This window comes from Salvelinus fontinalis, chromosome 25 (assembly GCF_029448725.1).
Source record: "Salvelinus fontinalis isolate EN_2023a chromosome 25, ASM2944872v1, whole genome shotgun sequence".
Taxonomy (NCBI): domain Eukaryota; kingdom Metazoa; phylum Chordata; class Actinopteri; order Salmoniformes; family Salmonidae; genus Salvelinus; species Salvelinus fontinalis.
In genome coordinates this window covers 18058992-18072546 of record NC_074689.1, presented here as the reverse complement: position 1 = coordinate 18072546, position 13555 = coordinate 18058992, and the positions used below count along the sequence as shown (strand labels likewise).

The window sequence follows — 13555 nt, the reverse complement described above, 5'->3', positions numbered from 1 at the left end:
ATACGGAAGTGGTCAGATGACGCGGATGCTACGCTACAGGACTGTTTTGATAGCACAGACTGAAATATGTTCCAGGTTCCATTCATTCCATTCATCCAATGGCATTGAGGAGTATACCACCTAGTCACCGGCTTCATCAATAAGTGCATCGACAACGTCGTCCCCACAGTGACCGTACGTACATACCCCAACCAGAAGCCATGCATTACATGCAACATCTGCACCGAGCTAAAGGCTAGAGCTTATAAGAAATCCCATTATGCCCTCAGACGAACCATCATATAGGCAAAGCGTTAATACAGGACTAAGATTGAATCCTACTACACAGGCTCTGATGCTCATCGGGTGTGGCAGGGCGTGCAAACTATTACATACTACAAAGGGAACCCCAGCTGGGAGCTGCCCAGTGGCGCGAGCCTAGCAGACGGGCTAAATGCCTTTTATGCTTGCGACGAGGCAAGCAACACTGAAGCATACATGAGAGCACGACTGTGTGATCATGATCTCCGTAGCCGATGTGAGCAAGACCTTTAAACAGGTCAACATTCACAAGGCCGCAGGGCCAGACGGATTACCAGGACGTTTACTCAGAGCATGCATGGACCAACTGGCAAGTGTCTTCACTGACATTTTCACCCAGGTGGTAAGGGTAGGCAACAACACATCTGCAACTGTGCGTGCTTAGTCTGTGCATGCACATCTGTGCGTGCTTAGTCCCCTCCTGTACTCCCTGTTCACCCACGACTGCGTGGCCAAGCACGACTCCAACACCATCATTAAGTTTTCTGACGACACAACAGCGACAACGATGAGACAGCCTATAGGGAGGAGGTCAGAGACTTGACAGTGTGGTGCCAGAACAATAACCTCTCCCTAAACGTGAGCAAGACAAAGGAGATGATCGTGGACTACAGGAAAAGGAGGGCCGAACACGCCCCCATTCACATCGACGGGGCTGTAGTGGAGCGGGTCAAGAGATTCAAGCTCCTTGGTGTCCACATCACCAACAAACTATCATGGTCCAAACCAAGACCGTCGTGAAGAGAGCACAACAACACCTTTTCCCCCTCAGGAGACTGAAAAGATTTGGCATGGGTCCCCAGATCCTCTCAAAGTTTTACAACTGCGTCATCGAGAGTATCCATCACCACCTGGTATGGCAACTGCTCGGCATCCGAGCGGTGTCAGAGGAAGGCCAAAAACATTGTCGAAGACTCCAGTCACCCAAGTCATAGACTGTTCTCTCTGCTATCGCATGGCAAGCGGTACTGGAGCGCCAACTCTAGGTCCAAAAGGCTCCTTAACAGCTTCTATCCACCAAGCCATAAGACTGCTGAACAATGAATCAAATGGCCACCCGGACAATTTACATAGTTTTTACACTGCTGCTACTCGCTGTTCATTATCTATGCATAGACACTTTGCCCCTACCTTCAGGTACAAATGATCTTGTCTAACCTGTACCCCCGAACATTGACTCAGTACCGGTAACCCCTGTATATAGCCTCGTTATTGTTACTTTATTGTGTTACTTTTAATTTAATTTTTTACTTTTGTTTATTTATTACTTTTTCTTAACTCTATTTCTTGGACTTTGTTGTTGGTTTTAAGGGCTTGTAAATAAGCATTTCACATTAAGGTCAACCCCTGTTGTATTTGGCGAATGTGACAAATAAAATGTTATTTGATTTGATATTCAGACCACGCTGAATGATGGCTCTTTGTTCTCACACACACACACACACACACACACACACACACACACACACACACACACACACACACACACACACACACAGACACACACACACACACACAGACACACACACACACACACACACACACACACACACACACACACACACACACACACACACACACACAGATCAATGACACTGTAGAACTACTTATTGGTTTCTCAGGACAGCCACCTTTCCTGTCCTCTCTACTCCTCCCCATCCCTTGCCCTCTCCTCTCATCTTCGCTCTCTCCCCTCCCCTCCTTTTCCCTCCACTCCCCTCCTCTCTGCTCTGCTCCTCTCCTCTCATCTAATCTCCTCTTTTTTTCTCTCTTTCTACTTTCTCCGCTGCCCAAAAAACATGATCATCCAATCAGTGTAATGGCCTGTGTTCCCAAATTAGTCTCCTCTCTCTAGCATCCCTCTGCTCTCTGGAGAATCAGTCTGTTTCAATACCAGACACAGTAGAAAGAAAGAGAGAGAGAGGGGGGTAGAGGAGAAGAGAGAGGAGAGGAAAGGAGAGAGAGAAAGAGAGAGAGGGTAAAGAGATAGACAGAGGGAGACAGAGAGTGAGAGGTAGAGAGGGATATAGTTGTTCTAGTATGTTCTGTAGTTGCTACGTGCTTGTTTCTTTTGATTCATTGCTCAAATTACTTTTCTAGACGGGAAATTAAATAAAGTACAGCACAGGTCCTATTGGCTCACGGATCATGTCAATAAACAATGTCTTGTCTATTATCTAGTTCATTGTGTAGCTTGGCAGTGAGCGAACACTACTCTACAGGCCTTTCTGTCTGGAGAGGAATCTTGTTAGAGGCTGTAGGAGAGATGAGTTTGGATACAGGTTTTAGGGGTTTGAGGAGACAGAAATAGCCCACTAGAGGGAGGAATACTCCTTAACTAATACAACAAGACCAGCACATCCATCCATGTACAGTTTCCTGATACTTCCTTCCATGTAATCAAATCAGTTATTGATCAAAGTCCTTATTAAGATCGAGATCAATCTAATGAAAATCATCAACAGTTTTGACTATTAAAATGGCCATGGCGTAGGCATATGTAAATAAAGTATTGGATTGCAGTTCAATACCAGATAGTTGTTGCCTTATACTTTTGTTTTTCTGCTATTCTCTTTCTGAAGACTTTTACTACTGTTGGTTCTTATTGCTGAAATTCCAAGGCGAATACTGGGTTTGTAGACTTTTTATTGGCCCTTTTAGTCCCAGATGTGTGTCTCCTTCCAGTGTCTAGGGAGCAGTTTTATTATATGGCCTCCTTTCATTTCCATTGTTCTGTCTCTCCATCCCTCCCCTCTCTCCATCCCTCTTTCTCTTTCCCCCATTCTGTTAATCCCAGGAGCCAGATGCCTCACGTTAATGCCAAAATCAGATATGTCAACTGCCAAATGCGCCAATTGCCAAATGATTTTGGGAACTTGGGCAGAAAAAGTTCACGTTGATCTACTGAGGCAAAAAGAGTACTGTCAGAGTTTAATTCAATAAGAGAAAAGCTGCGAGGGAGGGCCAGAAAAGTAGCCTAATGTTTGGGAAAGATTTGGTGAAGTGGTAAATGTGGATGATAGCAGTGCCGGCTATATTACAGTATATGTGATATAGTCACAAGGCAGGGACTTCAACTAGCCTATGGCACGTCAAGGGAACTGTACTGTTCAGATGAGTTAAATGGAATAGTAGTCTACCTCAAATCAAATTGTATTTATCACATACACATGGTTAGCAGATGTTTTTGCGAGTTTAGCGAAATGCTTGTGTTTCTACTTCCGACAATGCAGTAATATCTAACAAGTAATCTAACAAATTCACAACAACTATCTTATACACACAAGTGTGAAGGGATGAATAAGAATTTGTACATAAAATATACAGATGAGTGATGGCCATGTGACATAGGCAAGTGGCCAGTGATTTGGGTCTGTATGTTGGCAGCAGCCAATTTATGTTAGTGATGGCTGTTTAACAGTCTGATGGCCTTGAGATAGAAGCTGTTTTTCAGTCCCAGCTTTGATGCACCTGTACTGACCTTGCCTTGTGGATGATAGTGGGGTGAACAGGCTGTGGCTCAGGTGGTTGTTGTCCTTGATGATCTTTATGGCCTTCATGTGACATCAGGTGCTGTAGGTGTCCTGGAGGGCATGTAGTTTGCACCTGGTGATGCTTTGGGCAGACTGCACTTTCCTCTGGAGAGCCTTGTGATTGAGGGCGGTGCAGTTACCATACCAGGCGATGATACAGCCCAACAGGATGCTCTCGATTGTGCATCTGTAAAAGTTTGTGAGGGTTTTAGGTGACAAGGCAAATTTCTTCAGCCTCCTGAGGTTGAAGAGGCGCTGTTTCACCTTCTTCACCATGGTGTCTGTGTTGGTGGACCATTTCAGTTTGTCCGTGATGTGTACACCAAGGAACTTAAAACGTTCCACCTTCTCGGCTACTGTCCCGTCGATGTGGATAGGGGGGTTGCTCCGTCTGCTGTTTCCTGAAGTCCACGATCATCTCCTTTGTTTTGTGACGTTGAGTGAGAGGTTGTTTTCCTGACACCACACTCTGAGTGCCCTCACCTCCTCCCTGTAGGCTGTCTGGGTCATTGTTGGTAATCAAGCCCACTACGGTTCTGTCGTCTGCAAACTTGATGATTGAGTTGGAGGCGTGCATGGCCACGCAGTCATGGGTGAACAGGGAGTACAGGAGGGGGCTGAGCACACACCCTTGTGGGCCCCAAGTGTTGAGGATCAGCGAAGTGGAGATGTTGTTTCCTACCTTCACTTTCTGAGGGCGGCCCGTCAGAAAGTCCAGGACCTAATTGCGCAGGGCAGGTTGAGACCCAGTGCCTTAAGCTTGGAGGGTACTATGGTGATGAGCTTGAGTTGTAGTCAATGAACAGCATTCTTACATAGGTATTCCTCTTGTCCAGATAGTGTGCAGTGTGATGGCGATTGCATCGTCTGTGGACCTGTTTGGGCGGTATGAAAACTCAAGTGGGTCTAGGGTGGTAGTGATATGAGGTGATATGATCATTGACGAGTCTCTCAAAGCCCTTCATGATGACAGAAGTGAGTGCTACGGGGCGATAGTCATTTAGTTCAGTTATCGTTGTCTTCTTTGGTACAGGAACAATGGTGGCCAACTTGAAGCATGTAGAGACAGCAGACTGGGATAGGGAGCGATTGAATATGTCCGTAAACACACCAGCCAGCTGGTTTGCGCATGCTCTGAGGATGAGGCTAGGGATGCCGTCTGGGCCTGCAGCCTTGCGAGGTTTAACATGTTTCAATGTCTTGCTCACGTCGGCCACAGAGAAGGAGAGAGGGGGGGGGGGGGGGCACAGTCCTTGATAGCGGGCCGCGTCAGTGGCACTGAATAATCCTCAAAGCGGGCAAAGAAGGTGTTTAGCTTGTCTGGAAACAAGACGTTGGTTTCCGTGACATGGCTGGTTTTAATTTTGTAGTCCATAATTGCCTGTAGACCCTGCCACATAAGTCTCGTGTCTGGGCTGTTGAATTGAGACTCCATTTTGTCCCTATACCGACATTTCGCTTGTTTGATTGCCTTGCGGAGGGAATAACGACACTGTTTATGATGGCCGTATTCCCCGACCTCTTTCCATAGTTGAATGCGGTGGTTCGCGCTTTCAGTTTTGCACGAATGCCGCCGTCTATCCACGGTTTTTGGTTGGGGTAGGTTTTAATAGTCACAGTGGGTACAACATCTCCAATGCACTTCCTTATAAACTCACTCACCGAGTCAGCATATAAATCGATGTTATTATCTGAGGCTTCCTGGAACATTTTCCAGTCCACGGAACACGGACCTGAAATTTGGATACTGACTTGTAGGCCTATAACATTTAGACTCTGGAACAGGAGTGGAGAAATATTATTTCTTTCTTTCAGCATCTTGAGGGAATGAATGCGTGGTTAGGGACCATCTGTAAAGGTGCAGTCTTAATTTTAATCAGCATCATAAAAGCTGATAGTATTTCAACCACATAAAATATACATCCAAGCCAAACTTAATTTAACTTCCTTAAAACCAGTCAAACTGATGTCATTTGGAAATTTTGTATGGAAATTCTTTCCAGTTTTTTTTTGTTATTACATTTTCTCCCTAAATGTATTTTCTGCATGAGAGAAAGAGGAAAACCAAAACAAATGTTACAGATGACAACTACATTGTATGTACATTCTATCACTATATGCCGTTATTCTGGTGAGCAAAGTTTTATTTAGTCTTCCAGGGCAACAAGTAATGACTGAAGAAAAGTTGCATGTATCTAATTATAGGCAAGTTGACTAACTAATAGCCTACCAAAATTTCAGTCAAACATAGATCTATCTACAAGGCCTGTCAAAAATTCATTATCCCATATTTGACTGTACTGCACATGTTCTATTATTTCCTGGTTAGGGTTGGGTGTGTCCCTCAGATTTTCATTTTATCACATATAGTCAGGAGGTTGCGGATCGGTTATTAGCAGTGGTGTAAAGTACTTAAGTAAAAATACTTTAAAGTACTACTTAAATCGTTTTGGGGGTATCTGTACAACTTTTACTTTTACTAAAGAAGTTAATGTACTTTTTACTCCATACATTTTCCCTGACACCCAAAAGTACTTGTTACATTTTGACAGGAAAATGGTCCAATTCACACACTTATCAAGAGAACATGGTCATCCCTACTGCCTCTGATCTGGCGGAGTCACTAAACTCACTTTTACTTGAGTCATTTTCTATGAAGGTATCTTTACTTTTATTACAGTATGACTTTTGACTACTTTTTCCACCACTGGTTATTAGCAATTGTGGGCAAGTGTGGGTGAACAAACAGCTGTGTCTTTGTATGTGTGTGGTCAGATACAACCCGAACCAAAAAAGAAATCACCCAAACAAAATCTGTGTAAATCTGGTGTGAAAAATTCTGATACACCAGAAACCTGCATTCCCCTATTCATGTTCCTGACAGTGGGTCCCATTAAGACCCAGAAAGGGTTTGTAATACAAATTATTTAAGGCGCAGCAGTTTGTGTCAAGAACCGTAATGCTGCTGCGGTTTTTACGCTCAACAGTTTCCTGTGTGTATCAAGAATGGTCCAACACCCGAAGGACATCCAGCCAACTTCACACAACTGTGGGAACCATTGGAGTCAACATGGGCCAACATCCCTGTGGAATGCTTTTGACACCTTGTAGAGTCCATGTCCCAACAAATTGAGGCTGTTCTGAGGGTATAAGGGGGGGTGTCCTTAATGTTTTGTACACTCAGTGTGTATGTTTTATTGTCACATGCACCTGAGATGTTACAGATCTGCTGTATTGGAAGCACCACTCCCTTCTGCCCAGTTTCCCTGAGGTTGCTATGGCAACCGAGCTGTTTTTTACCATTCCTGTAACTGTCACTAGTGATAGTTTTCTAAACTACAGATAGTTTTCTAAACTAAAACTCACAAAGAACTACAGAAGCGTTAGGTTCTCGGTTTGAAATGAGCGTTTGAACACCTGAGCCACCTGAGTCAGCTGAGTCACCTGAGTCAACTGAGCCAGCTGAGTCAACTGAGCCAGCTGAGTCACCTGAGCCAGCTGAGTCACCTGAGCCAGCTGAGTCACCTGAGCCAACTGAGTCACCTGAGCCAACTGAGTCACCTGAGCCAGCTGAGTCACCTGAGCCAGCTGAGTCACCTGAGCCAGCTGAGTCACCTGAGCCAGCTGAGTCACCTGAGCCAGCTGAGTCACCTGAGTCACCTGAGCCAGCTGAGTCACCTGAGCCAGCTGAGTAAGCTCCACTCATCACACTGGCGCAGTCATAGCCTTGACCAAGACATTTCTTCACCAGTATCCCGCATACTTTTCTCTCAGTTACATTTTTTCCTTTTTCAAGACCTTTTTCCAGTCACATTCCTGCCCAGGATACCAAAACTTGGCTTCGTAGTATATATGGAAATTAAAAAGGTTTATGAATTACCTTTTGGAGGGTTACTGTCAAAATTATTTATTAAATAAATAAAAATTGACTGATGTCCGGCGCATGGACCCCCCCGCCTTGTGGAGGCTGTGGGAGTGTCCCGTACCCCAGTTTGAAAACCCCTGGTCTATGGTACTTTCCTTTCACTCTGTTTGGTGATGGTAAATTCTTTCCTTCCCTCTAGGGATGGTGTGGTCGGACGTGAAGCGTCTATGGTACGAGGGCTTGGAGGACTTCCTGGATGAGTCGAGGAATCAGCTGAGCTTCGTCATGAACTCTCTCTACCTGTCCACCTTTGCCCTCAAGATAGTGGCTCACAGCAAGGTGTGTCTGTGTGTGTCTGTGTCTATGTAGGTCTGTGTGTGTGTGTGTTTGTGTACTAACGTGATCTCCTCTGTGCCAGTTTAAGAACGTGGAGGACACAGAGAGGAAAAATTGGGATGCCTTCCACCCCATCCTTGTGGCTGAGGGGCTGTTTGCCTTCGCTAACGTCCTGAGCTACCTACGACTGTTCTTCATGTACACCACCAGCTCAATACTGGGCCCACTGCAGGTACACGCACCAAGTAACAGACGCACACATACACACACTCACAGTACATTAGCTATCACTTCTGCCACTAGCAGCAGAAGGAGCACAATCACCAACATCATCATTCTATCATCACCTCACATGGAAACTATTTCCCTGGTGAACATCCCAATTAATAAAGATTCATTCTGCCATTGTTTCTCCTCCCAACTCTGTCCTCTGTCCTCTCTCCTCAACACTGGGCCGAAAGTCTGTTTTGAATATTCGACTGGAGTTCGTGTAGTGCCATAGTGTCTCTTTATTTCTTTAGAGAAACCTTCAACCTCTCCCTCACTGTCTCAGCCTGCCAGCTAGGATGAAAGTCCCAGCTCTCTCCATTGTGTATGTATTTCCTATTTTCCTATGGCCAGGAATCTCTTTTTCTCTATTCAATTTGGCTAGATTTATGGACATAAGGTAATATGGCAATTCATTATAATATGAGCAGTTATGAATGAGTGATGAGGTAATTCTGCTCCTAGGACTATTTCCTATGTCCTGTTAATATGTGAAAGGGTTGTTGTGGTTTTCCTATCAGACAGCAGGACTCTCCTGTGGATTGGAAGAATATTCCTAATACCAAAAGGTGCTATCTAGAACCAAAAAGGGTTCTTTGTCACGTTCCTGACCTGTTTTCTGTTGTTTTGTATGTGTTTAGTTGGTCAGGGCGTGAGTTGGGGTGGGCATTCTATGTGTTGTGTTTCTATGTTGGGGTTAATGTGTTGCCTGATATGGTTCTCAATTAGAGGCAGGTGTTTGACGTTTCCTCTGATTGAGAACCATATTAAGGTAGGCTGTTCTCACTGTTTGTTTGTGGGTGATTGTTGCTGTGTCTGTGTATGTCGCACCACACGGTACTGTTTCGTTTCGTTTCGTTTCGTTCTTTCATTTCTTTTCGTGTGTTCCTTCCTGTTCGTGCGTTCATGTTATATGTTCTCTAGTTCAGGTTTGGTCACGTCGTTTATTGTTTTGTAGTTCAAGTGTTCTTCGTGTTTCATCTTTGTTTAAATAAATCATCATGTATTCATCACCCGCTGCGCCTTGGTCCGCTCATTCACCACAAGACGACCGTTACATTCTTTGGCTGTCCCTGTAGGATAACTCTTTGAAGATCCCTTTTGGGTTCCATGTAGAACCATTTCCAGAGAGGGGTTCTACCTGGATCCAAAAAGGGTTCCCTCTATAGAGACAGCCGCAGAACCCTTTTGGAACCTTTTTTCTAAGAGTATACCTTACTTCACTCTCTCTCTTTCTCTCTCTCTCTGTCAGTCACTCTCTCTATCTGTCTTTCTCTTTTTCTCTCCTCTTTTAGCTCTCCATCTCTCTCTCTTTCTCTGACCTTCTCTTTTATCTATCTCTCTGTCTCTCTGTCTGTCTGTCTGCACTCAAGCTGGAACTGTGATATCACTGTTCACATGGCAGACACACCCCTCAATGATTGTCTGACACACATTTACATACATGTACACACATGCCACGCAAACAACCACTTACATTAACATATATAGATACATAGATTCTAGACACATTCTGTATGTACAAATACTTTCTCTCTCTCTCTCTCTCTCACACACACAAAAAAAAGCACTGAGTCAGTAGTCCCACCGCAGACTGACAGTGTAGTGTGGTTAGGAGTAATGAATACTTGCCTGGTTATGCCTGGTGATTCCATCCTACCCAGAAAGGCCAACTCACTCTTCTTTAGAGGAAGTACCCCACACAGAGGCCCTCCTAACTGGAAAGTGTGGATGTGGAAAGTGTGGATGTGTGTGTGTGTATGTGTGTTTGAAAGGTGTGTATCCACCCCTCCCCTCCTGCGTCAGTACCCCCTAGTCTGCGTTAAGAGCTCCTGACCCCCTACATTCCTGCTCTGTTTGTACAGTAGGTTAGAGGCTAGCTGACAGCCAGGCAGATCATGCTGAGACCAGGGAACTCCCACATCTACTAAATCAGCCATCTTCTAAGAGGGACGGAGGGAGTAGAGGGACCCGCCACACCAGATGATAGAGGAAACACTGGGGAGATTCACGTGTCAAGATAATGACTCATACTAATGGAGGAGCTGCTCTCTCTCTTTCTCTCTCTGTCCCGAAACAACCTGGCGAATTGCACCTTGTGGTCGTCCCTCTCGACTCCTGTTGGCTCTTGGTTAGGGAGTGTGTCTTCTCACTGAGGTCTCTCTCACACTGGACCATCTGTGTGTATGTGGGACAGGGGTGTTTGGGATGGTTAGACCTGGGCCATGGAGCTACAGGTCTGGATAAATAAAAACCACCAGCCTTGCTCTCAGGGCTATATATAGAGACTTAAACCCTGCTCTCAGAACAGTTTCAATGTCCTTCAGCTTGGTCAATGTTTATCTGTGTGCTACCTCAACTCGCTAGGGTATCTGCTTGTCAAGGTTGTTTTTAACAGAACAGTTCTCTTCAGTAGGTGGTACAGAGAAGAACTATTTGACCATGTTTATTTGCTCACTCTAAAGATAGACATCTTAATGAAAGGGGTTTGCTTTCCAATGTAGCTCTTTTGGAGAGAAAAAATGACTAGGCATAAGTACACACTACTATCTCTGGACTTGTTTGACCTGGGTGGTTGGTTGTGTGTTAGCTAGTCTGTTTTGGTCCAAGGTTGTGTTCATCAGGAGTCGCACACCGTAACAAAAATATTTTGCAACGGAAAATGAACAATGTTGTTTTATTATTGGACAAGCTCAGGTAGTAGTTACCTCCCGGTCAGAAGATGGTCATTTAGCTCATGACAGAGTGCTCTTGTGTTCCCAGATCTCCGTTGGCCAGATGCTGCAGGAGTTTGGTAAGTTCCTGGGTCTGTTCCTGCTGGTGCTCATCTCTTTCACCATCGGCCTGACGCAGCTCTACGGGAAGGATCAGAAGGACCCGGCCAAGAGTCCCGCCAAAGACTGTGAGGGCATCTTCTGTCAGCAGCAGAGCAACGATGCCTTCCACACGTACGTACAGTCTACCTAAATTCTCTTTCTCTCCCCTTTCCCTGTTTCACAGGTTCATGGGTACCTGTTCTGACTGTTAACCTCTGACCCATAGAGATCCAATAATTCAGTGTTCTACTGTATATGCCATTATATTTTCCATAACCTCCCTATTGACAAATTCATGGGTACTGTACCTGTTACTCCCTGTTCTGACCTTTAACCTTCCTGTTGACAGATTCATGGGTACTGTACCTGTTACTCCGTGTTCTGACCTCTAACCTCTGACTTTCCTGTTGAAAGGTTCATGGGAACGTGCTACGCTCTATTCTGGTACATCTTCTCTCTGGCCCACGTGGCTCTCTTCGTGACCCGGATCAACTACACGGAGGAGCTGAGGTCATTTGTGGGAGCCCTCATCGTGGGCACGTACAACATCGTGGTGGTCATCGTTCTCACCAAGCTGCTGGTCGCCATGCTCCACAAGAGCTTCAGGCAGATCGCTGTAAGTCAATCAAGCGATCAATCAATTAACCATTTAAATCAGTCCAATTTATTTATAAAGCCTGTTTTGCATCAGCAGTTGTCACAAAGTGCTTTTCAGTAACCCGGCCGGAAGTGACTGCAAGTCACAGATAATGACATCGTCCATCAAGTTACAACAACAACAAAAACAATAGGACTTGATTGGTCTATCTATAACACTGTATCTAAGTGTTCATTTGGAGTACTTTATTTTCGATTCAGTGTTTGGAGTTCAGGCAAAGATCAGCCGTATAATTCACATCAATGAATCAACTTTAATGCTTCATAAATTACATTTACCCATCATCAACTCAACAATCATCATTCTGAATGAAAAACACAAATCCACTCCAAGAACACTTCAGTCTAACAGATGGTAGAGATTTCTTAACATTTCTCTGTCGATTAACACGTTCCCCTATTTTCTCAGTGAATTCCTAAATCTCCCATTTCATTCCATTTCCCTCTAAACCCCCGAATCCCCTAGAACCACGAGGATAAGGAGTGGAAGTTTGCCCGCGCCAAGCTGTGGCTGAGCTACTTTGACGACAAGTGTACCCTGCCGCCGCCCTTCAACATCCTACCCTCCCCCAAGACTGTGTGTTACCTTCTGACCAGTATGAGTAAATGGATCTGCTCCCACACCTCCACGGGGAAGGTCAAGAGACAGAACAGCCTCAAGGTAAAAGAGACGGGACACTATCCAATCAAGAAGTGATACCTCTGTATACTTTAAATGTATGACCGTTTCTCATCTTATCCTCCCATGATATCCCAATAAGTAGACACTGTGTTCAGTCTCCAGTCCTAACCTCCCATGTTGTTGTCCCATCCATCCAGGAGTGGAGGAACCTGAAGCGGAAGCGTGATGAGAACTACCAGAAGATCATGTGTTGTCTGGTCCATCGCTACCTGACGTCCACCAGGCAGAAGATGCAGAGCACCGACCAGGCCACCGTAGAGAACCTCAACGACCTGCGGCAGGACCTCTCCAAGTTCCGCAACGAGATGAGAGACCTGCTGGGATTCAGAACCTCCAAGTACGCCATGTTCTACCCCCGGAGCTAAGACTGACCTGATCTCAACCTCAACCCAACCTCAACCCAACCATGTTCTACCCCCGGAGCTAAGACTGACCTGATCTCAACCTCCACCCAACCTCAACCGGCCAGCTAAGACTGGTCTCAACCCCAACATCAACCCCAACCAGCCCTGTTAGCTTCTTCACCCAGGGGGTCCTATCTCTGACCCAAGCATGCTCAGAAATGACCTTGTGTCCAGTCACAGAGAGACATTTAAACCTGGAACGCCACTGGAAATATATATATATATTCTGCACCAAAGTCTCCAGATTCACCCAGATCCCTTATGTAATAATATTTAGTCATCCTACTTGTTTTCTAAAATTGTCATTGTTTTCAACAAAGGACTTAATAAAATGTAATGGAAAATACAGACTGGCTGTGATTTTTTGTCTTGGCAGTGAGAAACGATTAGAGGATAAATATTGAGTTGCATCACATGCTCAGCTGGCACGAGGACGGAGCCAGTTGGTTTTAATTGTGAAATATCTGTGAATGTTACTCACTGTTCAGAGCCAGCACTTCCCTGGTCAAAACACACCTGACTATTCCCAGTGCTCAGTGGAGCGTTCACGACTGCCCTACTAACAGCTGCCTCCACACCTGGCCATAGTTACCACATACTCTATGTAGGCCAGATATAAATGTTGTTGTTTAGTTTGGTTTTTTAACCCTTTCTCTCCCCAATTGGTAGTTACAGTCTTGTCCCATCGCTGCAAC

At 45.1% G+C, this 13555-nt stretch overlaps 1 protein-coding gene across 1 annotated transcript in view; it reads left to right on the top strand.

The window, feature by feature from the left end:
- trpc1 (transient receptor potential cation channel, subfamily C, member 1) overlaps window positions 1-13208 on the top strand; it is a 33623-nt gene extending 20415 nt beyond the window's left edge. Inside the window, exons 8-13 of the mRNA XM_055881490.1 lie at window positions 7898-8037; window positions 8117-8266; window positions 11065-11249; window positions 11532-11733; window positions 12241-12435; window positions 12594-13208. Of these exons, the coding sequence (XP_055737465.1) occupies window positions 7898-8037; window positions 8117-8266; window positions 11065-11249; window positions 11532-11733; window positions 12241-12435; window positions 12594-12821 (1100 nt within the window). The 3' untranslated portion in view covers window positions 12822-13208. The remainder of the gene's footprint in view (window positions 1-7897; window positions 8038-8116; window positions 8267-11064; window positions 11250-11531; window positions 11734-12240; window positions 12436-12593) is intronic.
- The last annotated feature ends 347 nt before the right edge of the window (window positions 13209-13555 follow it).